This window comes from Rhinolophus ferrumequinum, chromosome 22 (assembly GCF_004115265.2).
Source record: "Rhinolophus ferrumequinum isolate MPI-CBG mRhiFer1 chromosome 22, mRhiFer1_v1.p, whole genome shotgun sequence".
Classification (NCBI taxonomy): Eukaryota; Metazoa; Chordata; class Mammalia; order Chiroptera; family Rhinolophidae; genus Rhinolophus; species Rhinolophus ferrumequinum.
The window spans coordinates 4,188,281-4,215,062 of NC_046305.1; the positions used below are offsets into that span (position 1 = coordinate 4,188,281).

Below are 26,782 nucleotides of genomic sequence, written 5' to 3' on the forward strand. Positions count from 1 at the left end.
CAGCTCGGGGCCTGCAGCCCAGCCACTGAGCAGCTGGCACAGCTCAGGCTCGGTTCTCAGCGGGAGGTCTCAGCTCCCATGCGGGTGTGTCCTGGGCCTCCCAGAGCCCACCAGGGTCACTCACAGGCCTGCGCAGTGGGGGCCGCGGGGGTAGAGGCCCGCCCCCCGCTTACCGGAGCTCAGCCTCTGGCTGTTCTGCTGGTCTTGCTGCTGCTGCTGCTGCCGTCGGGCCAGCTTCTTCATCTGATGAGGAGAGGACCACACGGTTAGAGGTCAGGAGGCTGCGGCGGGCCCAGGTGCGGGGAGGGCCGTGCGTAAGGCCGAGGGACAGGCTCCCTGGCTGTGACTCGTTAAGGAGCCATGCCTGAGAAACACTGCCCAAACTCCACGGCTCCCAGCACAGGGCTCTTTGCTTCACCGACGTGGGAGGGCAGCTGGCTCGGTAGCAATACTGTGCCAGCCGCAACGGGGGCTCCTCACCAAACAGGACGTGCTGCGTGTGCTGTGGCAGTTGCACGTGAGGCACGAGTGTGGGGGCTGGGGCCTGCCTTCCAGGTTAGACGTGCGGCCAGAGGCCGTGGACCCCATGCGACTTGGGATGTGCCAAGTGACCGTCCCTGCACACACTGCCCAACCTGCTGGTCCTCGTGCTTGAGGTGCCCACCAGGAGGTTCAGGCCTCCAGGTAAGGACCTCGCCTCCCTAAGTGCCAGTTAGCACCCAGACTTCCTGGAAGGAACATTTTAACCCAATGTTTCTCAAACTGTGTTCCATGGAAGGTTAGGGTTCCATGAAATGTTAAGTGTGTGTGTGTGTGTGTGTGTGTGTGTGTGTGAAACGTTAGGTTAAAAGAAATTCTTTACTGCAAGATTTCTGAGCTCCAAACGTGCTCTGCGCTTTATGAACCCACAGGCTACAGGTCCTCTCAAACCTAATAAACCATGAAAGCCTTTTGTGGGAAGGGCCACAGAAGACACGCCAGGACCCTGTCCTGAGGGATTCAGTGGGGGATCCCTTAACCAGTCACGGTCAGATACTGAGAGATTAACTTATCATCCAGTAAAGATTAGGGCTCTAACAGGCCACAGGACGCATGACTAGGAGGAGAAACATGAACGAGTAAAAGGTCTAAAACAAACCAAAGATTTCGGCCAGGGGTACAGCCCCTGGGGGTCCAGGGGACAATAGGAAGGTTTGGTCCTACGTCGGGGGTGGGGCTGCACTGGAGAGACGGCTGAGGCATCACTGTGTCCCAGGACACTCACACGTCGGCCACGTAGGTTTCCCTTTGAAATTCTATAAAGGACTTTGGTATCTGGGTTAAATGAATGTGCTCTTATCAGAAGACCCAGAAAGACATTTATTCATGCAGACGCTGGCCAGATTCACAGTCACGGACACTCGGAGAATAAAAGCCATTTCACCAAACCAAACGCCCCATCTCTGCCCCGCTGCACGGCTGCTGTGGCTGAAATAATTGTTGGCAACAGGATTTTTGAATCAAGAGCAGGCCTTGAGCCAGTGGGTTCTGGTTAGAACCCCCCGTCAGCAAGCACGACCTCCTACAGGTTCATTTCAGGAAACCAGCCACTCAGAGACAGACAGAAGTGAGGAGAAGGCTACCTTAGCTCGCTGGTTCTGGAACCACACTTGCACCACACGGACGCTCAGCCCTGTCTCTGCAGCCAGAGTCTCCCTCACCTTGAAAAAACAGAGCATTAGAAACACAGAAACATTGGCATGTCGCAGCAGGAGGCAGAACGGTTCCAAGGCAGGGAGCACGGGGAGGCCCGCAGGCCACGGCTTACACAGGAGCTGGGTCGTGGCTCACGTCCAGCAACGTCCCAAACACAGAACATCGCTTCCGTCCGGGGGACAGAGGGCACTTCACCAGGTAAAGAGGAAGAGGAATTCTCGTTGTGTAGGGGTGCACTCCCAGAGGTCTCTGGGTTTCTCTCACCCCGGCATCAGGCCTTCACATGGGTCCCAGAAGTTACTAGCAAGACCTGTCGTGCTCTAGCTGCACGCCACGCAAGTGCACTAGCCCACTTACAGAGAACTGAGGGTGCAAGTTTTACATGTGGAAAAACAAGTGGCTCCCACTTGCTCTCTTCTCCTGCCCAAATTCATTCTCCTAAATCTTTGGCTCTGTCCCTCACAGCTCTAGGTGACTGCGTATTTCGTGAATATTTTTGTTTACGGTTACTCTGCGTGAGCCCTGCCCAAAGAGCGTAAGACAGGAGTCGTCTGGAATGTGGGAGAGCAAGGCAGAGAGCTCTCGGGCAGGCACAGACGCCCTGGCCACGCACACGCGGCCACCGGGAGCCCCGTCACCAAGAGATGTGTTTACACATCCGCCCTCCATGCAGGGACATGGTGAGGGGCCGGTTAGATTCTGGGAAGCAGATCGGATGGAAGGAACTCGGTGCCTGTACACACCAGTACGGTGGACTGGAGACCTTGGGGAGTCGTCGCCTTCTTCAGCCACTTGGGCTGAGGCTCAGGAGAAGTGGGGTGATTAGACCAGATTTCTAAAGCACACCCTTCTGCTAAGTAAATTAAACAGCAGTGTGCCCGGGGGCCACCTCCACCCACCTGCTGAAACCCTATCCATCCTCCAGGGGCCCAGCTCAGCAGCCACCTGTTCCACAAAGCCCTGCTGATTCCCCGGACAGCGGTGACCTTGCCGTTCCCTCGGCCCCCATGGCCCCTGGCTGCCCGTCTGTTCTGGTCCTCAGAGCGTTCTCCCCAGGCTTGCAGTCGTGTGTGCACAGGCTGCTCCAAGTTTGGTGCATGTACAAAAGTAAGTAAACGCACGACAAGTGGCCATTTGTCCCCATGCAAGCCAACTCCAGGGTTATTTCACTTTCTACCAGCACCTCACCTGGCGCAAGGAAAGAGAAAGGAGGTGTGGTGACGTTCCCAGGTCAGAAGTGGCAGTGGACTATTTTATCGTCCAGCCAATGTCCCCCCTTTCCTGCCCCACTGCCCCCATGGACACGCACGTCACACTGGGCTCAGCCACACGACTCGTCTGGTCATGGAATATGAGTGGATGTCACATGCGTGATACCCAGGAGAGGCTCCCGTGGGTTTGCCCAGTGTGACATGTCCTCCTGTCTCTGCCATCCTCTCTGCCCGCCCAGTGGCCACTGTTCCACCATCTGAAGGACGGACAGGTGAACCACGCCTGAACCTCAGGCCACAGCCGCCGCACCCAGGAGCAGGGACTCAGCTTGTTGGGAGCCACCAAGATTTTGTTTGTTATTGCAGCAAAAGCTGACTAATACAGAGGGAGATGCAGGAAGAAGAATGCTAATAATTTTTAAATGTATTTCCTCCATGAATTTCAATTAAAAGGCTTTTGCATTTTTGTTGCATAAATGACAGTAATTGGCACAGGACAAGCAGACAGTAAACGGGGGACTTAATAAACGGACACAGCTATTTGTGGCACAGACTGCTAATTGTCCCCAATATCCATTCTCTCCTTCCTCCTATTAGCCATCGAATCCCCATGTTTTAGCGGAGCACATGGCCACCCAGTCTCATTTCCCAGCCCCCTTGGAGGAGGTACAGCCACAGGCTTACGTTCGGCCAACGCACATGAAGGGAAGTGGGGTAAGAACCGCTGGGTGTGCCCTGAACAAGGTAGCAGCTTGCCCTCCACTGCCTCTTTCTCCACCACAGTGGCTGGGAAAAACGGTGACAGAAGCAGCTCCTCGGGCCACGTGATGTACAACAGAGTACCTACCCTCCAGCCCCCAGCTTTGGGCTGCTCCCCCGTGGACGGTGACGTGAGAGAGAAATAAGCTCCCATCTCATTAAACCACTTATGTTTTTGTTTGTTTTTTCATGAAACTTCACAGCAGCCTGACCTGTAACAGCCCCCCCCGCCCCCAAATTGGAAACAACCAAACACCCATCAACAGGTGACTGGACAAACAACCTGTGGGACAACCAGATGGCGGAGACTGTTCAACCACAGGAACGAAGGAACCACCCCAAGGGCAAAGCCCGAGAGGAACAAACGAGGCCAAACAAGAAGGCACATTCCAGACTCCCCAGTGTTACTCTTTGTCACACCCCACGTGGCACTGTCATTCCCACTGCTCTCCACAAAATTGAAGGTGGGAGCAAGCGGCCCGCAGGAGTGGGCGTGTGTGCACAAAAGCACCGGAAGCTGCTGCTATGGCTTCGGTGACCCCCGGCGTGTCCTGCCAGGCAGAGGCCACCGTGCAGACTGACCGACCCCCAGCGCCCTTACCGCAGGGGCCCTTTGACACGCCCCCACCCCCCCACCCCCCGCCGTGGCAAGTGTGCACACAGAGAAGCGGGCCCAGCCCCTGTCCTCCGGCTCCCCTCCCGTACCTTCCTGCAGGGCTTGGACGACACCTCGAAGGAGGCCTTGAACGCTCTCCTCTGCTGGGTTGTCAGGATGGTTCTGGGACGTTTGGGGCGCTTATGGTCCTTGCCGTCCTCAGCGGCTCCTTTCCCTGCCCCGTGGGCAGACTTGCAAAGGCTTTCTTCATCATCACTTTTGCCTAGAAGAAGCAGGAGACGTGGTGTTGAGCCCCTCAAAGCCACTCCCGGGAGCTGTGCTCGTCTACAAAAAGGCCCTTGGGTCCCCGTTCCCAGCATGGCCTTATATCAAGTGCGGCGACCCCTGTGGCACTGGCCTGACAGGCTCCAGGAAGGGCTAAGGAAGAGTCTTCCGAAAGCCAAGACGGGAACCGGAGAGCCCGCCAATGCAGCCCAGGCCTTTCTCCCAGCTGTGTGACCTTGGGCAAGCGACTTAATGACTCAATCTCCTGACCTGCAGGACCAGGATATAAGAAAACCTACGTCACTGGAGTTAATGGGAGGATTAAACGAGTTGACCAATGAGGTGCTCGGAGAGCTGCGTGGCATAAAATAAATGCCCCCAAAGTGTTGATTTTAGGACTGTCTTAGATGTCATGTTTCACATCCAGACCTGGAAAACTTACGAACATGACTGGTGCAGAGGCCACAGGGGGCCCACCCTAGCTTACCTGTGGGTACAGATAACTGAGAATGGACAGATAACACAGGTGGTTCGTCCACAAAATAAATCTCTATTACAGTAACTGTATCTATTTATATTTCTGTAAATTCCTTCAACTCTCTAAGCGGTAAGCAACGCAAGGGGGACCTTTGGAAGGAAATACAGCCTCCAGTCTGTGTCTCATGCTTCCCCAGGCCGCCTCTTGCATCCCACAGGCTTTACACCCCTGAGAAGGTGCTTCCAGGCCCTGGGAAACGCCCGTGAGGGAGACACGTCTACACTCAGCACTAAACACCGTGGCGGTTGTGTGCCCCCCACAAACCACGCTCACAGAGACCTCACTTCTGCCTGGGTCCTCCCAGAGCTCAGCTGTCCTCACTCCTCCAGCAGAAACCTTTGTCCCAAGGGCCCCCAGCTCCATTCTCCCAATCGGGTCCCCTTCCAACCACTTCTGGAAATCCAGGGTGAAGGGCCTACTGTGTGCGCTGCCGCTCCTTGTTCCTCGCCAGCCCTGCCCTGCGATGGATGCTCATTTGCATACGCGTTTTAGCTGAGACTGCAGTTGAGTTCTACGGCTCTGCTGGACCCAAAACACTTATTCTATCTGCAAGGACAGTGGCTGCTTCTCTCCGTGAACATTTAGACGTACAGTGTGAACAGGAAGGGACAGCAACCTGTGAGCTTCCCGAGGGCATGACCTTTTCAGTGTAATTGAACAGGGTGTCCAACCAGCTCCGCCCTCCTTAGGAAGACGGCCCCAAACAGGTCACCGCCCGCGCTGAGCCTTGGTTTCCTCATTTGCACTCCAGTGACAACTGCCACCCAGAGGGAGGCACGGGGGTTGTGCCGCCACGTGCAAAGCGAGTACCGTGGCCCCTGCTCACAGGAGGCTCTGGATGGATGGTGTGGGGTGGGCGTCTTTCGCTCTGCCTTGCACCCCTTCACGGTACGAATGAAAACCCCAAAAGATTACAGAAGACTCATGACGAGGAGGGACTGCTCTCCCAGGGACCATTCAGCAAGCTGCTCGCAGACATACACGGACCTTGGTCTGAAGGTGGTTGGAGGATCTTTCTGGAAGGATGTTTTCAGAATGGCAAGGGGGGGGAACAAGCACATAAGCACTAAAAGCCACAGGGAAATAAGAGGACCCCACAGGAGGATCAACAGGAGAAAAACTACCGCTCAGACACCCCACAGCCCGGGCCTCAGTGAGGACAGTTCTCTCTGCTGGAGGGGTCCTCGGGGGCAAAGGGACGCTCCTCTGGTACAGATGATCCCTTCGGTCTCCTTTCTGACAGCCCACCCCAAGGACCACGCAGAGCTGCAAGGCAGGTGACTCAAAGGGCTGAGTCTGGAACAAACGAGTGTGACGTCCAAAGTACAGAAGATGTTTTAAAATGCGACCGTAGGAATTCGGAAACCTCATGTCTTCTGCCCATGTTGCCCCAAACATGGGGTTTGTAAATGCCCCGTGGAGTCAGCCTGACGCCCCACAGTGAGATGCAAACACATACTGAGAACTAGGGTGCAATGACTCATGGAAATGGCAACGTCTGACATCATGCTGGGTTCCATGGTAACGGCTCACCCGTCCGCACCGGCAGCCCTCAGGAGAGCAACACGGTGGGGCACCGCTAAGCACTGGCTTTGGCGCCACCCGGGCTCAGCTGAGCACCTTCCCTCTAGCAGCTATTCGTGGGATTTGAAACAACTTCTCAGGACTCAATGTTTCTCAGTGGGGAGAGAAACAGAACTAAACGAGATGATGTGTCTAGAATGGGATCGGCGCTCAGCAAACCATCGTCGTCGTCATCATTTCCACATCAAAGACGGGTACTCTTGATCTGAGGCACATGTTTTTTGTTAATAATAGTTGCCTATAGATGGGAGTCTGGGTTAAGGTTTTACACGCACGCGTTCATTCCTCCCACGGTGCAGGCATGACCCGAGCCAACCCTGGGAGTTGCTTTTGTAGACTGTGAGTGTCAGAGAGCCTCTGAAAAGGAATAGAAAGAGAGGGAAAGAGGCCGGGGCTGGTTCTGGAAGGAAGATGTAATTGCTGAAGTTGGTTCAGAGCCCAGAGGCAGGACGGCGGAAGCCCTGGTGTCTTCGACGGTTGTCACAGCACTCAGCCTTGCCTGGCACATAGGCACCCTTACCAAGAGCCACTATTCCATCAGTGGACCGCAGGGTGGCGGACCATGGCCCAAGCTCACCCTCGGTGTGCGTTTTTGGAGGAAGTAGAAAGACCACAGGTGGCTGCTCATGCACTCTCTCCACCTCCCGATAGGAAGGGAGATGAAAACATTTGTTTTCCAGAAAAGAAGGGGACAGGAGAGGGGGGGGGGGGATCAAGGACCAGATGAAGGCTTGTGTCTGGATGTTTCTATTGTTTTTGGGGGGCATCTTCTTCCTCCGATCCCTCCTCTCTGCTGCTCAGTATCTTAGCATCTTCTGTCTCCTCAAATCCATCCCTTTCTGCCCTCCGAGAAGCAGGTCATGCTCTAGAGTAGGGAGTCTGCAAACATTTACGAAAAAAGCCGAGAGGAAACGTTTTTCTCTTTGCAGGCCTCACGGTCTCCATCGCAGCCGCCCCGACTCTGCCCTCAGAGCGCGAAGGCAGCTGCAGACGGTATGAACGGGCATGGCTGTGCGTGAACCAACGAAATCATTTCCCCGAACAACCTGAATTCGGCCTGAGCCCAACTCTAGGCCCCTCCTGCACCCCCCCATTCCTCCAGGCTCTGACTGGGGGGCCGGGCAGGAAGCACTGCTAATTGACACCAAGGAGGCAATGATTATCACAGTTTGCTGCGTTCCTTCCCACAGTCAATACACACTTAACAGAAAGTGCCTCCAACCAAAGGCACCGGTGTGGACTTCCAGGTACCCTGGCAGATCTGAGCCAGGGAGATTCTGCAGGTGCAGGGACGGAGAGGCCCCTGACACCTCTAAAGTGAACACAGATGCCACGACCCAGCTGTCAGGGGGAAGGCAGGCCATCAGAAACCACCGCCCGCCTCTGTCCTCTGTGCTGTGAATATTATGGGCACAGCGGAGCCGCTGACTCCCCTGGGAGAATTTCCTGCCTGCCTGGGATGTCACCAAGACTCCCTCCTTCTCTCTCAGTGGGCGCAGGCCTGCCTGGCTCTGATGCCCACTTCTTCCTGCAAATATGCACTGCCTAAAATATACACTTAGTGGTTTGCCCGTGAGAAAGTTCTAAGAGAGCCAGGAGATTTCCCTTGGAACCCTGGAACAGGAATACTGGTGAGCAGAAGATGAAGAAACGCCTTCAAACGGCAGGGAGGCAGGAACGGAGGGAGGGGAAGCCCCTCTGGCGTGCCAGAAGCTCCTACACCCAGATGCAGACCCAGCGGTCCCTCATAATTTAAGCTGACACCCCTCAGCGGAGATGAAAGGAGCACCACTCGCCATCTCTGACTGCACATGTCAGCATCCCTGGGGGCCATGTGGACCGAGCACAGCAGCCTTCTGACTCCTCGTGGGGAAGTCCAGAGATGACGTCTCCAGCACAGCCGACAGGACTGAAATGAATTTGTTTGGCCCACAGATCGAATGCGTATCTCAGAGCCTTTCCTGCCCCTTTCTTGTACAAAAATCTGGAATGGCTCAGGGTTGTTACTCCCCTGGCCAGTCCTCCCACTCGTTTATGACATAAACAATCCCAGATGAAAGCCCTAGCCGCGGTTTATGGCCCTGCCATGGCTGCACCACCTGTGGGGTCTCCCAAGATTCATTTCAGGTTGTTGGAAAAAATCCCAGCAGCCCATAAATAGGGCAGAGATCTGAGCTGGGCCGGGAGGCGAGAGCGAGGGAGGGAAGAGGCAGGAACAGGCCTCAGATGGGTCCCAGTGATGAGCCCCATAAATGTCCTGCCGGCAGGGGCGGGGGGTGGGGGGGCATGGTTAGAGGAAGGGTCTGGGGCTCGTTGTGGGGAGACGGGAGGGAAAGAAGCCAGGGAGGAGCTTATGAAGACAGGAGAGACAGGAGCTATCTCGGTCACTGCCCTGCGTCGCAGGCCCGGAAGTCCACCTCCCAGCCCAGCACAGCAGTGCTTAGCTCCGACGCAATTAAAACACAACGGCAAGAAGTGAATTCTCTAGAAGAGCCACGTCCCAGCAGCTACTGTTTTGAAACTGCCTTACGCGTCTTTCTTTAGACCCAAACCGGGTCCCTGTAAAAGCTGTGCCTGGAACTTGTACACTGGGTGTTTCACTCACTAAGCATGTCCTGTGGGCTCACATGTCAGGCCCTGCACAGGGACAGTCTGGGGTACAGAGAGGGTGGCAGCCCCCCCTCCCCTGCTCTCACAGAGATGCCAGTTATTAGGGGAGAAAGATCAGCATCAAACTAATAACCTGCTCAGAGGACCTAGGAGAGGGGGCCGGGGAAAGTGACGGTGCAGGTGTCACTCGAATAGAAAATGAATGACACAGAGAATGAACGGAAGTTACAGGTAGAAAAAGAGAGGGGGCGTTTTATATCAAGAAAGCAGAACTTTCAGTGGCATGGAAGCAAGTCCTTCGTCTACAAGGTGATATAAAAATTCCTACACTTACCTCAGACCTGACATGCCATCGTTTTACAATTGCATTGCTTCTCTTATAGCACCATGAGGCAGAAAGTGGGTTATTAGCCTTTTTTTTACAGGTGAGTAAACTGAGTCCCCGAGCGGGCCACTCTGTCCTCTGCCCCTCTCCCTCTGCCCGCCTGGCCTGCCCCGTGGGGTTGTCGTGAAGACCCAAGGACACTTGCAGAATATCAGGAGCTGCCCAACTGCGGGTGGCGTCACTGTTATTAAGAGGTGAGGACAGAAAGGCTCACGAGAAAGGCTTTCGGGCGGGGGAGGAGGGGAGACGGATCGTCACCCTGAGCTCCTGCTGCAAACCCACGTCTCAGTCCAAAAGTGACAGAGCCTATTTGAAACCCCGGTTCCCCCTGCTCCCCCCTCATGCATGTCCCATCACTGCCATCCCCACTCAGGGACGGTCTCCAATCCCAACGCACGAAGCATGTCCAGAGCAGAGCAGACAGAGGCCAAGCTGCACTCCTGAGTCAGGCTGTCGGTAGTGTCCCAAGAAAGACACCTTTGTTCGGCCATGTCCACTACAGTTGCTGTGCCAGGCAGGGGGAGGGGTGGCACGTCAGAGCCAGGGCACGCCAGCTCAGGCGTCCAGGCAGGCCCCCGGGGGTGCTGGGCTCCCCTAGGGGAGTGCAGGCCACCCGCCACAGCCTGGTGCACCCCTCCTCTCTCCTCAGCTGGCTGGTGCTCAGGAAGGGGAAGCCTTACGCTCTGGAGGTTGGCGGGAAACGCGACAGTATTGGTCTTGATGGTGGAATTGCAGTGGATTTGCATCAAATTCAGGCCTTTGCACATTCGAACAGGCCTTATGTTAACACAGAGGCACACAGGCACACACGTGTACACATGCGTGTACACGCACACATGCACTCTGCCTCTTTTCCTCTCTTTTTCCATTGCTTTCTCCTCCCCTTTTCAATGAAAATACGGCCACATGCAACTCAAGCTTATAAGCACGATGTAAATGTTGAATGTGTCTGTGCGCAAATTTGTCATATCCTCAAAATACTGATACTCAGATATCAGAAGATCCCTCCACACCCATGTCCAACATTGATTCGAATCGAGCGCGGATAAACGAACTAAATAAACACCGTAACGTGCACAGCTTGGATTCAGCCAGCCCGAATCAGACGTCTGGGATAGGCGTCCACCTCCCTAGGAGCCCTTCCCTCAGCAGCCTGAGGTTCACCAGGGTGGGGTGTGATACACACGACGCTGTGTCCGACTCCTCCTAATAGGGCGTGCGTGTGTTTGCTCCCGCTCAGGGAATGCCGTACGTGGACTGGACACCGTGTCTCTTTAGAGTACTCCAATTTGGCTGCATTAATTACTAGCCTTCGGGAGGATGAAGGTATCTGAGAAAATAAAATTGTTTCTAGGCAGGGTTGGAAGCCAAAGGGTTACTTATCTCTCCAAACTGAAAAAGGCCCAGACGATACTCTTTGGGGGGCTGGGGGTTGGGGTGAGTGGGGTAACTCTCTCAATGTTCTCAACATTCTCACTGCAGAAGGAACCCCTCCCTGGACAAACTCACTGTGGACAAACTCGATGAGCACAGCTGATCGGACGGCCTGGGCCCTCCCTCGATGGACACACCCTGCTCTGACGGCTCTCTGCTGGTGTGGACATGCAAGCCAAGGCCAACAGCCAGGCAGGTCTATGCCTTCAGGCTGGTCCATTCCACAAACCACTGATGGGCTCAGAAGAGCCAGGAAAGGTGAGAGCAGACACTTAGCCTCTGCTCCTCCCTCCACTGCTCACCAACTGTGTGACCTAAGGCAAATGACCTAACCTCTCTGAGCCCTACCTCCCTAATTTGTAAAATCAGGGCAATCAAGACCTGCCAAGCTACCCTGAGAGGATTGCTAGAACTTAACAGTAGGTAAAAGGATTGTGGGGGAAAAAATAGTAGAATCCTATAAAAATGTAAGCTATTTTAAATAATTTTGTTTTTACTATGCCTCTTGACTGCTCATGACCTTACTATAGATCCCCAGTGGCTGTGAAACTTACGAGATAAGGAGTGAACAAGGTCAGCAAAGTCTCTGCCTTCCCACCTCTAGCAGCAGAGACAGGCAATGAATAAAATAAAGAAAAACTTAATTTAGTCATTGACGACGTGAAATGCTAAGAACAAAAGAAAAATAGAGCCATGAGCCAAAGAATGGCTTGGGTGGGGGGGCAGAGAGAACAAGGACAGCTTCTTTTGGTCCCACAGTTCTGCACCACCCACCACAAAGGTCCAAATCCATCTTCCCTTGCAACCTCCCCCTCCTCCTTTCCATGTCAATCCCTCCCTTTTCCAACACTCAGAGCACACGTGTGTCTACCACAGACAATTCAGTTACTCAGGCACATGCTTTAGGTTGTGCTTAGAAGACAATGCTTTAGGTTGTCTTGTTCTCCAACTATTTTGGCTGAAAACAGTATTTTAAGCTCTACGTGTGCATTTAAAAAACACTGCCCTGGACTGATATAAGAATCATCCTTCTGGAGGCGGCAAAGCAGAGCACTTCACAGCAGTGCTTCATGCTCAAATCAGTTCCTCCACTACTAGCTAGTGGTCTTGGCCACGGTGCATCTACATGAAGTCTTGGTTTTCCCATCTGTAAAACGGGGTTTAAAAGCACCTGCCTAGAAAGATAATTACAACAATCAAATGAGACAACTTTGTTTAGGTACAGTGTTTATGGTACTAAGCTCGTGGCTAGAACACGATGACTGCTGGCTAGTTATCATTATAATTCTGTGTATCTTCGGTAGCCCTGGAAGAAGCCGCGAGAAAGCAGAGACCGAATCCAAATCATCTTTGTGTGGTTCACCCCACCACAGCAGGCTGCCAGCCGGGAGATGAATAATCAGTTGTTACGTAGCTTGTGTCCAGTTAACACAGAACGGAGAGAATGAAGCCGAGAGCACACTGGGGGTGACGGCGCCGACGGGCTCAGCACAGAGCCCCATTTTTCTGTTGTGCCCCGATGTATTCACCAGTGCCAAGCACCTTCCACCGGCTGCAGAAATTCCTGAGGAATTATCAGCTACCTCCATACTTGGGGCCCAGCTGGGATGGCACTAACTTCCCTTAAGGTCTGGTCTGAACTTCCTCTTCTGCCCGTTGCGACTGACCTCAGGGACGGGCCACTGTCCGACAGGACCCATCCAGTTACGTCAGTAAGAAGGGTTAGGGGCGGAGGGTTTGAAAAAGAGACAGTCCGAATTAGGACAACAGGGGGTAGAGGCAGGAAGGAGGGTGGCCGCAGAGAAAATGGCAACAGGGACAGAGAGAGAGGACGACGTTGGGAGAAGGTGCCACCAGGACGCACCCGGCAGGCGTCAGGTGACTGGGACGCGCAGTCTCCAAGGGCGGCTGCAGGAGAAAGCGGACCCGGGCCGGGCGGCCTTCGGACAGACTCCTCTTCCTCAGACGTTCTCAGAACCACAGCTCTTCGCAGTGAGACGCAAGGAAAACAGGTGTTTCCCAGGGAGCCGTGCCCTAACTTGACTGGGTGTGACTATGTGCCGTGAACTCCGTGACGGCCGTTTAGAAAGTTCTGGTGGCCACTGACCGTAAGGGACACGGGGCCAAGACGATGTCAACGGGATGGGGTCACTGCTTGTGGCACCGGCACAAACACGGCGCTCGTCTTGAGAGTCTCACACTGAAGACCCTTCTTCCCAATCCTGTCATGACTTGTGAAGTAGACTTTTCCATTGAATTGGGGTTAGAGGAAAAACACGACTCCTCTGAACCTACGGCCACTGTAACTGTTACAGTCAAGATGCTGGAGCCAGCGGGTTGCTCTGAGTCCCCTGGAGGACTGGGAGACAGATGGCTGGCCCGTCCCCAGAGCTTCTGACGCAGCAGGTCGGGGACGGGGCGTGTGACTTCCCTCTAACGACTGCCCAGGTCATACTGATGCTGCTGGTTCAGGAGCCACACGTCCAGAGCCCCTCTCCCTCCCCCACCCCCACGTATGTACGTGGGGAGGCCCAGCCATCATAACACAGTCTTACTGTCAGTCAACAGAAGTCTTCAGACCTAATCAACTACTCCAAGTCCCCAGAGTTCCAACAATTAGGAGAGAATAAAATGATTTAAAAAAAAAAAAAAACGTTTCCCCTTTAAAACTAACGGCATGACTAGGGAGAAAGGCGAGGATGGTACAGGTGACCCACGGGTGACGTGAACGGGGCCAGCCCTTGTGTACCTGGGGTTGAAGTTCAGCGCAAAGCAGGGGGTCACTGCTCCCTCCTTGTTGTCAAGTGTGCCGGCTGCTGAAGTCCAAGGCCACGGACACCCACGTGGTGGGAGAGCAGCGAGCTGCTGAGAGCCTGCGGCCTGACTCCCCTCCTTCCCCACAGGCCAGGTTGCTCTCCTCCACCTCTGTTCATTAGCACCTCTTCCAATAGTGAGGGAAGCGCAGAGCTACCGCTCTGCTTATAAGACCCAGGTGGTTCCAAGAGGCGCTTCTCCCACAAAACACAATGTCACCACATGTGCCGTGTCCCTTAATGTCCTAGACCAAGTCTTTCAGGAGTCCTCCCTGCAGGCGGAAGTCTCATCTCCACCGATGACAGTGAGAGTGGGACCAAGAGCTCCCCGGGAAGCTTGACTATGGGGACTCTGTGCCATCACAGGGGCCGCGAGCTTGGGGACCATAGGGGCGGCTGACAGGCTGTGACAGCAGCTATGGTGTAACCTTGCTGTCACGTTCTAAGTTAACATAGTTTCTCTTCAGGTCACAGGTCTGGTTCTATGACACTGACGTGCACCTGAGAAGTTGTGCGTGGATCGAACTTCTGGAAAGCTGACTTTCATTCTCCTAGTGAAGGAGTTCCTCGTTTTAAGAGGCTTTATCTTCAGGGATACAGAAATATTCTTCAACATACAGAGGACCTGGGTCCTCAGACTCCCCTCATTCATGTCTTCATCTAAACTTTTGTTGTTAATTTTTAGAAAACTTTATTGGACTACAATTGACATACAGCATTGAAGCAGGAGAAGATGTGTTGGATTAAGAACAGGACACTTTTGGGGGGGGGGCTTTCAATAGAGGGACATCAAAGTGGCCATGGGGAACCAAGACAGGAATCCTCAAGGAAACCTGTGTGAAGAGGAGGATGGAGTTGCCAAACATAAGTGTAAAATAAAGGAAGAGGAGGCAAGAATATTCTAGACGGGAGAGAGTGAGTGGGAGCACGAACAGCGCTGGAGAGGGAAGCAGAGCTGACCTAAAGGGTGTTTTAGCTTCTAAAACACAGACGCATCAGCATGAAATGATGCTTTGGAATCAGAGAGACCTGGGTTCTATGCTGGCTGTTTTGGCAGCAAATTAGTTAATTTCTCCAGCTCTCAGTTTCCTGTACGGGGCACAGAATAAGCATTTAAGAAACTTTAAATGTTAATATTCTTAGTTTCAACTGCAGAATCATAAAGTAATATCATATACCCTACCCAAGAGGGTCGTATTAACAGGAGAAATGGCAGGAGAAAAGAAAAAGAAGGGAGGGAAGAAAATGAAGGAAGGGGGGAAATTTTTAGTCTCAAACTAGGGAAACAGTCATCCAGATAATGACAACGCCATTTAAAGGGGTTCACCCTTCAGCCAACATTTACTGACCCCACACATTGTTCTAGGTGCTGGGAATACAGTGCTGAGTAAAGTAGACGAGACACCGTATTAATCTTGTAGAACTTAACCTTTCTTGGGGGAAAATATATCAAATAAGAACCAACGAGATCATTCTAGAATTTAAGTAGTGGAAAATGATAAGCAGCGATTAACACAGGGGGCCTGCCAGGCAGAAATCTGTGGTTCAGAACACTGTTTTAGATAAAGTGGTCGGGGCAGACCCTGCTGAGAAGGTGACACGGGAAGGTGACAAGAAGGAACGAGCCAAGTGAAGAGCTCAGGGCAGGGGGTCCCTGGCAGAGGAGCAGGAACAAGCTGGGGGGGCCCAGCTGTCAGAGCAGGTCATAGTCTGTGAGGAGGACAGAGGTAGAAGGTGGGGTGAGGCAGCAGGTGACAGACCACGAAGGGCACACAGGTCAGGCCAGGGACTCTGGCTCTGCTCCCAGAACGACCGGAAGCCATAGTGGGTCAGCGGCAGAGATGGCAGTAGAATCCTGTCCCTGCCTCTTCCTTCCCGAGTTCAGGGCTTTGTTCTACACTTTGCTCCCTGTCTAGTCCACTCTAGGAGGTCACGACACCTGCTCTCGCCCCAGTGCAAAGGAAGGCCCCCACTTCTCTGAACCACTTCCGTCCACCACTTCAGATGCCTCGGATTTTCTTCCTCATCTGTGTTCTGGGTTGCATAGGTCACATGCCGTTCCTTGGCACTCAGATTCCTTCCTTGCCTTCCCTTCGTGTCCTCTGTGTCACCTGGGGGCTGACGCTTGCAGTCTGCTGCATCTGCCTGGGTTCAGCCAGTGGGAGGCGTTTACAAGGAAGTCAGAAGAAAGAGAGAAACCAAGGTACTTCCAAGGTACTTCTCTCTGCCTTGGGTGGTGTCTCTGGAAGCTGTTGCTTGTCTTCGTGGCTCCAATTCACACCTTAAAAGCCCACTGAAGTTTCAACTGCCCCTAGGGGTCCCCAGAGGTTTCATCATTTGTTACTCTGCAGCTTCCTCTCTGCTGCAAATTTGTAATAGGGCTCACCATCCTGATGTGTGTGCATCTCCACAATCAGCCGTGTAACCAACTCTCGGTCTTGAACTCTCTGTTTTAAATGTTGACAGTTGTTTCTGCCCTCCTGGTTGGCCCCTCGCTGATACAGTTGTCAAGACTGACAAGGGACTTCACAGGTTTGGCAACTGTGCCATTTACCAGAGAGCAGCTCCAGACAGTCCACTTCACTAGCCATACTGAACCTAAGTTAGCTCCCATCACCTTCTCACTTCCTTTCTTATTTTCCGTGGAACTGCCTTTGTAAGGCTTCTACCCGAGTAGCAGTTAGGTAATGAGGCACGGCAATTAGTTACCCCGCATCCGGACTTCAGGTACAGAACTCACTGGAAATGAGCACGAAGAGTCTGAATAGTCAGCACCATGGCCAGATCCCAAAGGTCTCAGACAAAAACCTGGAGGCCAGAAAGGACGGTGAAGGAAATTTATGCGAAGGGCTAGAGAGAGAATTTGGACAGCTGATCGTGTTTGCTCGTAGAGCCTGCCTCCCGTTTGTCTGCGATAGCTGTACTGCTTTGTCATACACAGACCAAACAATTAAAACGAGAGGTCCTGCCACATGCTGCAACACCTCAAGGAATAGTTAAAATTGAAATGATCTCTGCAATCTGTCCAGGAAATTAGCTACCATATTTCATCAAATATAAGCTGCCTTTCATTGTAAAACATGTGATTATTTTATGGACCCAAAGAAAGGGAAAAAAAGAAAAGTGCCTAATCAAACTTTAATGCAGTGCTTTCTCATCACATCAGCTGTGAGTCACATCCCCCATTTGGATATGTTAAATGCAACCAATAGAAGTGCCCTAGAACACGAAAAACAGCACTGGTTCTGGTGGAGGCACTGAAGTCCTCTCGACCCAGATAAACTGGTTAAGGTACTGGTCGTTCTAGGAAACCCCAAGGCTTAGGACCTAGGGGACGGCATCCGTTAATGGAACTTAGGCACAGCCTTCTGGTCATTTCCATCATTAGTCACGACTCCTCCCCACATCCCCAGACCATGTTGACATGGCACCAAGGGGGTCAGCACAGGCACCGGCAGTGGGTGGGAGGGGCTGATACTGAACACGCCTCCACTAGTCACCACTGACGTGACCTTGGATGAGGCGTGTAACCTCCATTTCCTCAACAACGAGGTGAGGGAGACTGTGACAGATGATGGCCTTGATTCCTTTCACCTCCATCTTCTGTATTTTTCAATGAAACGGGGAAATACTAACAAACCTGCTGGCTGGTTAGGACCACTGAAGTGACCAATGGTTCCCAATCAGGAATGTCCTGTCCCCCAAGCCCAGGGATGTCTGTAAACGCACGAGCGTTGTTACAATGACTGCCCGCCTTACTGGCATTTAGTGGGTGGAGGCCACAGATGCAAAATACAATAGTAAACTGTCTCAGCCATGAAGCTTACCACGCTCATGCTGAAAAATGGGGACTGAAACCTTCTGAGAAGGTCTTTTTGGCCGTGAACAGAAATCTCTGAGCTTACGCTCCATTTCCATAATGTTTTTTTTTTTCTAATTTTATTATAATGGTGTAATGTGAGTAGCCGTAGAAGGGAGACGGCAAGACTGTCACTTAGGCAGTGTCTAAGGAAACCCTCTCCGTTCGCTGTCTGGTTGGCAACCTGAGTCTTTTCGCATCCTTCCACGGACTTCACAAGCTTCACTTTTCCTGGTGAGGGGTCCAGCCCTCCATGCAAAACAATCACTCCCTCATGGGCTGCGACCAGTGGACCCAACAGGCTTCCACTGATGTCACATTGTTCACAAATCATCACACGAACGGGGTTATTTTCTTCCCAGCTGCCCCATGGTGGAGCATGCTGGGACACACTGATGTCACATGCTGGGACACGGAATGACGTCAGAGAAGAAGCCAACTGGAGCACGTGTCGATCCATGATGTCGCTTTACAAGTGGGGAGTCTGAGACCCAGACAGGTGATGGAGCTTGTCCAAGGTCATGGAGCTTGTCCAAGGTCACGCGTCTCATACCTGCAACTCCCAACCCAGGCTCCTAGCCTCCTGGCTCAGAGTCCAGGGCTTTGTCCCCACAGAGAGTGTCTGTCACAGGTGGTAAGAGAAGACCGTCCTCGGCCGTCCTGATTGAGGCTCCTGCCAAGCAGATTGCTGAACACCTCAGTGTGAAACATTACTGACTCACTGTCTCGGAAGTGGGTTAATTTTTCCCCTCCAACTATGTATTTCCTAAGAAGGACATCCTTGCATAACCATAAAACAACTGTCAAAATGAAAAGGTGGCATGGAGGCAACACCCATTTGAATCTTCATTCAAATGTTGCTAATGGTCCCTCTGACCTCTTCCTTCTCGCCCAGGATCCAACCCAGGAGCCCCCAAGACAACTGGTTGTCGTGCCTCCTGAACATTCTCCAAACAGCCTCCTACTTTCACGAGCCTTTACTTTTGAAAAATGGAGGTCGCTGATCTTGTGACATTTCTACCAATGTGCCTTTGTCGGATGTTTCCTCATCACTCATTTTAAGGTATGCGTTTGGGGCAGGAGTTCCAGAGTGGTGTTCGAGGAAAAGGCTATGCTTGTGAACTCGGAAGGGCTGAGCACAAACACTCTCGCCAGCTGCCGACAAAAAGTTTCTAAACTGAACGATTCCATCTTGCTGGTTCTCCAGTTCGAGTTTGTTCACACAATCCATCTTTTCTTTTTCTATGGTTCTTGTTTTCTTAGGAAGCCCACTGTTTGAAACATAAGCAATTGCTTTACAGACCTGCACAGGTAGGAAGGATGGGAGATTGGGTGAGTGGGGACCAAGCCTGGAAAACACTTTCTCAAGGTGGCTGCTTGAAAGAAACGTTCGGTACCAGCGTATTTTCTGATTAAGTCCTTCTTTATACTAAAAGGCAAATCCTGCTTAACAGAGAGCTCTAGCTGGTCGGGTTCCATGACCCCATGTTTGATGCCCATTTTGGGAGTTGTGATTATATCTGGATAAAATTCTTCCCATCTGAAACTGATGTAACAGGCATTGTTCCCTGTTCTGAAAAGTCTCCATTCTAAAGCTGGTAACTTGAAAAAACAATTAAGCTTACAACTCGAGAATGCTAACCCTCAAGACACTCTGGTACAAGCTGCTCCCAACTTTCTGGAACCTTAGTGATTATAAACCTGCTATTACTGGAAATATGCCGACCCAGACAAGCCTAATGCATCCAACAGAGTGTGTCACACACAGCGGACAAAGCACTCTCGAGGGGGTCCCTCGACAAGGAGAAGGAGCAGCCTCCCCCTGCTGTCCCATGGATCCCTGAGCACATCCATGGTAGAAGCGAACAAACAGGTGGGCAGGGCTCTGCTGTGTCTGCCCCACGGTCCGCGGTGTAGGAGAGCCGGGGATATGTCCGTGCTGGAGCTGAAAGGGGCCTCCCATGAGGGTGCACACAGACCCACGGGAGCCGTGACCTTTGGGGCAGATGTACAACTCTGACCTGAGCACTTCCCGTTGGGAGTTATGGAGTTCTGGCTCAGGGACCCCGGGCTCATCAAAGAGAAAGAGGCATTTCCATTTCTTTGCTCAAACCTCGGAAAAGGACCAGGAAATGCCAGTCTAGCAGCCTGTTGAAGGGGAAGCCAGGTCTCCCCGGGGCTCCCTGACAGACAGTATGGAGTGGGCTTCAGAATGGCGCTCTCTGATGGAGAGCCCCTTACAAAGGAAGGGGCGGCAGGGGGTGAACAGTTCTTTGTGCTTTTGTTGGGGGAGGGGCCGACAACTGCACAGATGAGGCACTTGGCAAATTGTAGTCCGTGGTTTACGAAGACAATAAACACAATTCAAAACCATCTGACGGCCCCAGGTCCGTCAACCTGAACGAATTCCTGGGGAAAGTGCTCGAGCCAATGTCACATTCCCTTTGGCACGTTCTGCTTCGCGGACGTTGTGCCTGGTGTCCTCTGCCCCTCCTCCAAGAACCCCAATTCCCCCTCGTCACACCCCAGCTGTGCTTCCTTGCATGGCTGTCAGACAACTGAATGCACAGCTGCCCAGCCACAGGGAAGGGCACTGGCGAAGCGAGAGGACGTCCTTCAGGGCTGCCGCCTCTCGCAGTCCCCGCTCGCCTCACAGAGCAGGAGGAGGAGGATGTGGAAAGTTCCAGAGACGTGTCCGGAGAGTAACAAACTTTCTTTCCTGAGCTCCTCCTTTGGGCCGGGCCCCATGGGCAGCACTTTACATACATTACACTAGACAAGTGAGGAAAGGGGAGCTCAAAGCTCACCCCAGGTCACCCACCAGCTATCAGGTGGAAGAGCCAGAGCATGACTCCAACTGCCCAAAGCCCCACAGCCTTTCTTTTACGTAAACGTATCAACTGAATCCGTGATGACCCCTGTCCTCAATTCCGCTCTTCTGTAACGTCATTTAAACATTTGTGCGTCCATCAAACCATTGCCGATTTACCCCCAGACCACAGCGTATTATTCACGGGTAGATTCCAGCGTGTCGACGTCCTCCTGGCTGCCAGACTCGTGTCTGTTTCTTTTCTGCTTCCGGGGTGAGCAGTCTGAGGCTGGTCACAGAGGACGGCTCAAGTGTTGTCTGCGTGAATGCCGATGGTGGTGACAATGACGGAGGCGGTCTTGTAGGATGGGCGCGCGCACGTGTGTGTTGTGTGTGTGTGTGTGTGTGTGATTTATAACACAGGGTCACAGTTAAAAGGGGTTTCAGAGGCTATTTTGCCCAAGCCTTACCTGACACCTAAGTCCTCCCATGTCCATTCATTCATAGTGCGGTTGGGGACACAACAAAAATACATGCAGGCAGAAGACTGACTGCATTCTCAGGATCTGAGGTGGATGGGACAGGGCAGAAGCCCCACAATGTCACAGGATCATTCTAGAATGAAGAAAAATAGTTGGGAACTGTTGCCTAACACTTCAGGGCTTAGTTACTGTCTGAGTCCCACGTTCCCTGGTGGAATCAGGTCGACCCACGGCTGTCCTGAGCTCAGATTTAGACAGCTCAGCTTCTGGAGTCAGTGGTCACAGGAAGTTGCGGTACCCACTGCTCACGTGTGGGCTCTGGTCGTTACGCCTTCTATCTGACGGGCTATATGGTCTGCTCCCACTCACTGGTTCTCAAACTTCGTAGACTCCTGCCGGCCCCCCCGCCCCGCCCCCCGCCCCCAAACACACACACAGAGTGTCTGATTCAGCAGGTCTGAGGAGGGTCTGAGAATTCAGGTTTCTAACAAGTTCCCAGGGGGCGCTGCTGGTCCTGGGACTGGCTTTGAGAACCAGGGCTCTACTTGGTGTTTGGAGCTGGTACCGTGCTGTGTGTGTACGTACGCTTCTTTTCCCATAGTCAGGCACAAAGTCCCATGCGTGGGGACACTGGTGAGAAACAGCCTCGTTCTAAACCCTCAGCTTTTCTGTGAGTGGCAAATCCACACCTGACCTCCCTCTTGAACCCCAGACAGATGTGTCCACCTGCCCATGAGACGGCCACAACCACAGGGTCCACAAAAACCTTCAAAGTTATCATGGCCCACCCGAATTCACGATCGAGATCCCTTTTCTCTTCTGAACTTTCCATCTCTGCTTGTGACATCACTACTCATACCATTTAGAGACTTCAGAGTCATCATCAACCTTAACTTTTCCCCCTCATATTTAACGTCACTTGATTCTAGAATGTGCACTCCCAATGGCAGGTGCCTCGCCTGTTTTGTTCACCTTGTATCCTCGGCAATGAGAATGGTGTCTGGCACGTAGTAGGGCTTCATGAAGGACTGAATGAATATATGAAGGAATGAGTTCTCTGAAAGCTCTCTCTAGGCTCAAGCCTTCACCGGTCACCTGGAACGCTGCAAGAGCCTCCCGTCCGGCTTCCCTGCCTGCGATGTGCCCCCCAACTCCACTCACCCTCTGTACTTCTCTGTTGAAAACACAAACTGAATGACCTCACAGCTGTGTGTCCAAACTCTGATCAGACTTCCCATCACCATCAGAATATATCCTACTAAGACAACGCGAAACCCTGCACATCCGGGCATCCGTCTCGCCACTCACTCCCAACACCAGGCTCTCAGTGCCCCACAGGAACCCTACGTCTCAGCCCCTCCTCCCACGCCCAGATCCAACCCAACTTCTGCAACTCTGAACCGCAGACGCTGCTCCCTTCCTTTTAACAACACACTCCTGTACCTTCCACCATCTGAAAACGACCTATCTCTATGACCTATGTCCAGTCTCACTGACAATGACACATCCATTATAAAGCATGTTCGAAAGAACCCCCGACCCCTCTGCCCCGATGCACCCTGCACACCCCAGTAGGGGGGACTACGGGTGCGACCTTCATGACTGCAGCCCTCTGTATCTCTAATATGCATGCATCTTGTATTTTACTGTAATTATTTCACGGCAGGAATTGCGTATCCACCAAGGACCCCGAGTGCTTGTAACACCACGGTGGTCTGCCTCCCTTTCAGTCGTGTCTAACCCTGCATCTGACAGATAGGCCCTCAAAATGTTTGCTGAACTGGCCTCAATTTAATTTGGTTAGCATCAATCAGAGTAAGGAATGAACACAGTCCTGGACTTAGCAAGGCTGCACCTCTAAAGTCTCCACCGCCAAGGCCAAGCTGAAAACTACAGCGGTCACTGGGGTAGAGAATTGTGAAAGAAGGAAACCATTTGCATTTGAATGATCTTGGGAGGATTTTCTGCTTGTTGATGTTTCTGGAATTTTTCAGATAATGGCTTCAATTCTTTGATTCTTTCATAGTGTCGAGAGTGTCAGCCAGAAAGTTAATCTATCAATCACTCTCCTATCTGAAACCAGGCAACTTTCAACCAGTTCTGCTGAAGAGCAGATTCCATAGAAACGGAGTATTCAGAATGCCCTGCTGTGGGGGTTGGAGGGCCAGCAGCTTCAGCCTCTAATGAGCCCCAAAGAATGTGGGGAGGTGTGAAGTTGCCTTCCTGCCATTTAAATAACCTCTCCTCTCGCTACCATTTATTTATGTCCTTAGGATGTGTGGTGGGGGGCAAAGGAGAGACAGTGGCGTGGGGGTGCGGGGGAGACCATGCCCTTCTATCTGGGCACGGTGCAGGAGTCCACGGGGAAACCCACACCAGGACTCAGGGGCCCTGGCAGCCAAATGGAGAACCGGCTCAGGTGGCATGTCTGTAGGTCTGTCTGTATCTTCTGAGTGCATGCGCAGAGGTGGAGGCGAGGAGGAAGGTACTCTCAGCGCGCGCGCGCGCACACACACACACACACACACACACACACACACACACCCAGCACCTGCTTCAGAAAGGTCCCTCTCCAAGCCTGGCCCCAAGGCGCAGCTCCCGCAGAAGCGAGCAGGCGGATTTGCTTGGCATTACTTTAATTAACTTCTCGGTGGCTCTGGGGGCACAGGGTGGGCCCTAATCCCGCTGCCTGACGTCACTTGGGTACAGGGACCGGTGGGGACAAGACGACCCCGCCGCGACCCCGGGCCCTCCGCCCGTGCAGGCTCCGCTCCATCCTCGGGTATTAAGGAAAGGAGAAATGTTAGTACACTTTTAATTGGAAACCGAGTTGTTCTTTCAGAGCGGCTTGTTTATTCAAGACAGGGCATTAGAACTCAGGGGAAGCTCTAATTGAAGGGCCGGCTTTGGAGATTACGGGAACATATGGCCCCACTGCCGAGCCTTTATCTGAATTTTCTCATAAAAACTGCCGTCCGTGTGTGTTTCTGCCCGCTTCCATTTCTAAAGGCCTTTGAAGAGCAAGCAGACTGCGCGCGCGCTGGAAAGGCGCGCTCGGCTTGGGCGCCCACCGCCGTGCGCGCGTGCCCGACACCCACCGCGGTGCGTGCGCGCGCCCTTGGCACCTACCGCCTCGCACGCCCTTGGCACCCAGTACCAGGCGTGCGCACGCGCCTTTGGCACCCACCACCATGCGCGCGCGCGCCCTTGGCACCCACCACCGTGTGCGCGCACGCGCGCCCTTGGCACCTACTATCGTGCGCGCGCGTGCGCCCTTGTCACCCACAGCACCCAGTGCTTTGCACGCCCTTGGCACCTACTGCCTTGCGCGTGGGCGCTTGGCTCGCCCGGAGGCTCCACCCGGACTCGATGGCACAGGGTGGCCCCCTGGCTGGGCCTTGAGAGGAAAAATGAACATGAGAAAGAAAAGAAATGGGACTGGAGATTGCCTAGCTTGGATGAGCCAAAGCCCAGAGGAAGGTGCCAAGAAAACAGGAGATTCCCCCTTCCGGAGAGAGGGGCCCCCATGTGCTTGGCTGGGGCCAAGGTCCCTACTTAAGGGAAGTAGGAACTCAGGTATCTTGGGACAAAATTACATTTTCCCTATCATCAATCAATCAATCTGCCGTCTATACATTCTGGCAGACTCCAGGACCAATTACCACCCTGGTGTTCCCTGCCACCCCCTACCAGATTCTCACCGTATCTAGAGCTGCCAGATAAAATACAAAACACAGAGTTAATTTTGAATTTCCAATTAACATTTATATAATATTTATACTGCATGAGACGTATACAAAAATTGTTAGTCATTATTTATTAGAAATTCAAATGTAACCGAATTTTTGTTTGCTCCACCTTAGCACTCTGCTTACTCTAAGAAAAAAGCGGCCTTCTGTTTTAATTATAGATTCTCCCTGGTTCAGCACCAAAGCTCTGCAATTGGGAAAAACAGCTGGTGAGGGGCCCCAACTCTATCCCCGGAGCCTCAGATGCTGCTGGAGCAGTGGTTATCAACCCGGGCTGCACGTCAGACTCACCTCCAGACCCATCAAACCCTCCAGGCCTACTCCCCACGAGTCCCAAGTATTTTTTTTTTTAATATATAAGTAAAGTAAGTTTATAGGGTGACTACTTTGAAGAGCAACCCTCATTCGCACGTATCATCTTGTTTATCTATTTATTTGGTTATTGACCGCCTCCCTCCACTCGAATATAAACTTCATGAGAGCAGAGGTCTCACCCCAGCACCTATAACAGGCCTGCTACATAGTCAGTGCTCAAAAATATTTGCTCATGAGTCAAACATCATACATTTCTGGGTGCCCCGCCCCCATTCACAAACCCCATCCTTGGGGGATGCAGCAATTCCTACGGCCAGAACGGATGCTGAGTTGGTTCCCACTGCTGTCCCTCCCTTACGGATTCTAAGAAGGCATACCTGCACACTTACTTTGAACGCTAGCGTGGTCCATGGACCCCACCGAGTTCACGCGTGTACATGCCACTCCAATCCTACTCAGAATCGCCAAGAAAAGACAAGCACGCCTCTGGCTTCCCACATGCAAATGGGGATCTGGACCACTAAGAATCTGACGGTTCTCAAATTACCCAGTTTTCCATACACTTCACAGCACCAAATATCAAAGTACTCAGAGAAAGCCGTAAGCTGGTTTGCCACCAAATCCTCAGTAAAAGGGACTTTGGGGGTTTCCTAGGTCACTTCTACCAGGGCACAGGGCAATATGGCAGGTGATTCTTTCTTTTGCTCAGAGCACTATCTAAAGCACCTTCAGATCCATTGTGAAACCTTTTGGTCAGAAATCTGGACGTTGATGGGCTTGGCTAGAGTGTCAGTGTAAGAAAAACAGCATCTTCCCTGTACCTCCTCCCCCACCTTTCAAACTCAATAGTAGAGGAAAGTGAGTCTCTGGTCACTGAGCTCTGGGAATGAAAGGTCGAAGTCATGGGTTGGCTCTGCATAGCCAGAGACTTTACTCCTCCCCTTCACCTGTCATACTGCAAAGTCCTGCCACTGTACCCTGAGAGGACACAATATAAAGAGGGATAGACCAAGGCACAAATATCGTCACTGCCCCTGGAAACACAAATCAGAGTACATTTCTCCTGAGACCTGGGTTCTGACAGATGGTAGGACATTACAGGTCAGCCTGTTAGAGGACGTTTGGATATGTACTGATTTACTCCACTGTTATACTTTTATTCATTTAATTAATGGGAGCTGTCGTCTGTAAGGCTGATACCTCTAATCTGGACAAAAAGGTCAACGGGTTTTGCCCAGTACCATCCCATAAGTCACAGGAGTAGAACAGAAGTCTGTGGAGTAATTGTATAAACAAAACAAAACAAAACAAAAAACCAATAAGAGTACCTTATGTGTGAAGCACGCCCACACATGCTGTCCTTGGATCTTTCAAATCTGCCTACTTCCTTACAGGAGGCACCCAAGAGAAGTATAGTGATTAATTATTAAGGAGGACCTGGGTGTTAGAGCAGAAGGTGAACTTGTGGGTGATGTGAAAGGGAGAACAAACTCAGTTCGAATCACCTTGCTTCCATTGCTTCAATTATCTGTGAAAAGATTCTCCGTTTGGGGTCTCTGAGGTATTACGTCCTACTGAATACCTGGAGCACGGCCATGACCAGCAGGGAGGACTGTTAGTGAAACACAGGAACAAAATGTGAGGTCCATTTTAACATAC

At 52.4% G+C, this 26,782-nt stretch overlaps 1 protein-coding gene across 2 annotated transcripts in view; it reads right to left on the bottom strand.

The window, feature by feature from the left end:
- The window catches only part of LMX1A (LIM homeobox transcription factor 1 alpha), a 125,215-nt gene that overhangs the window by 6,150 nt on the left and 92,283 nt on the right, over positions 1-26,782 (bottom strand). For both annotated transcript variants that reach the window (XM_033091987.1, XM_033091985.1), the window contains exons 5-7: positions 4,371-4,543; positions 1,623-1,700; positions 174-243 (exon numbers count right to left, since the gene is read on the bottom strand). In XM_033091987.1, the coding sequence (XP_032947878.1) occupies positions 174-243; positions 1,623-1,700; positions 4,371-4,543 (321 nt within the window). The remainder of the gene's footprint in view (positions 1-173; positions 244-1,622; positions 1,701-4,370; positions 4,544-26,782) is intronic.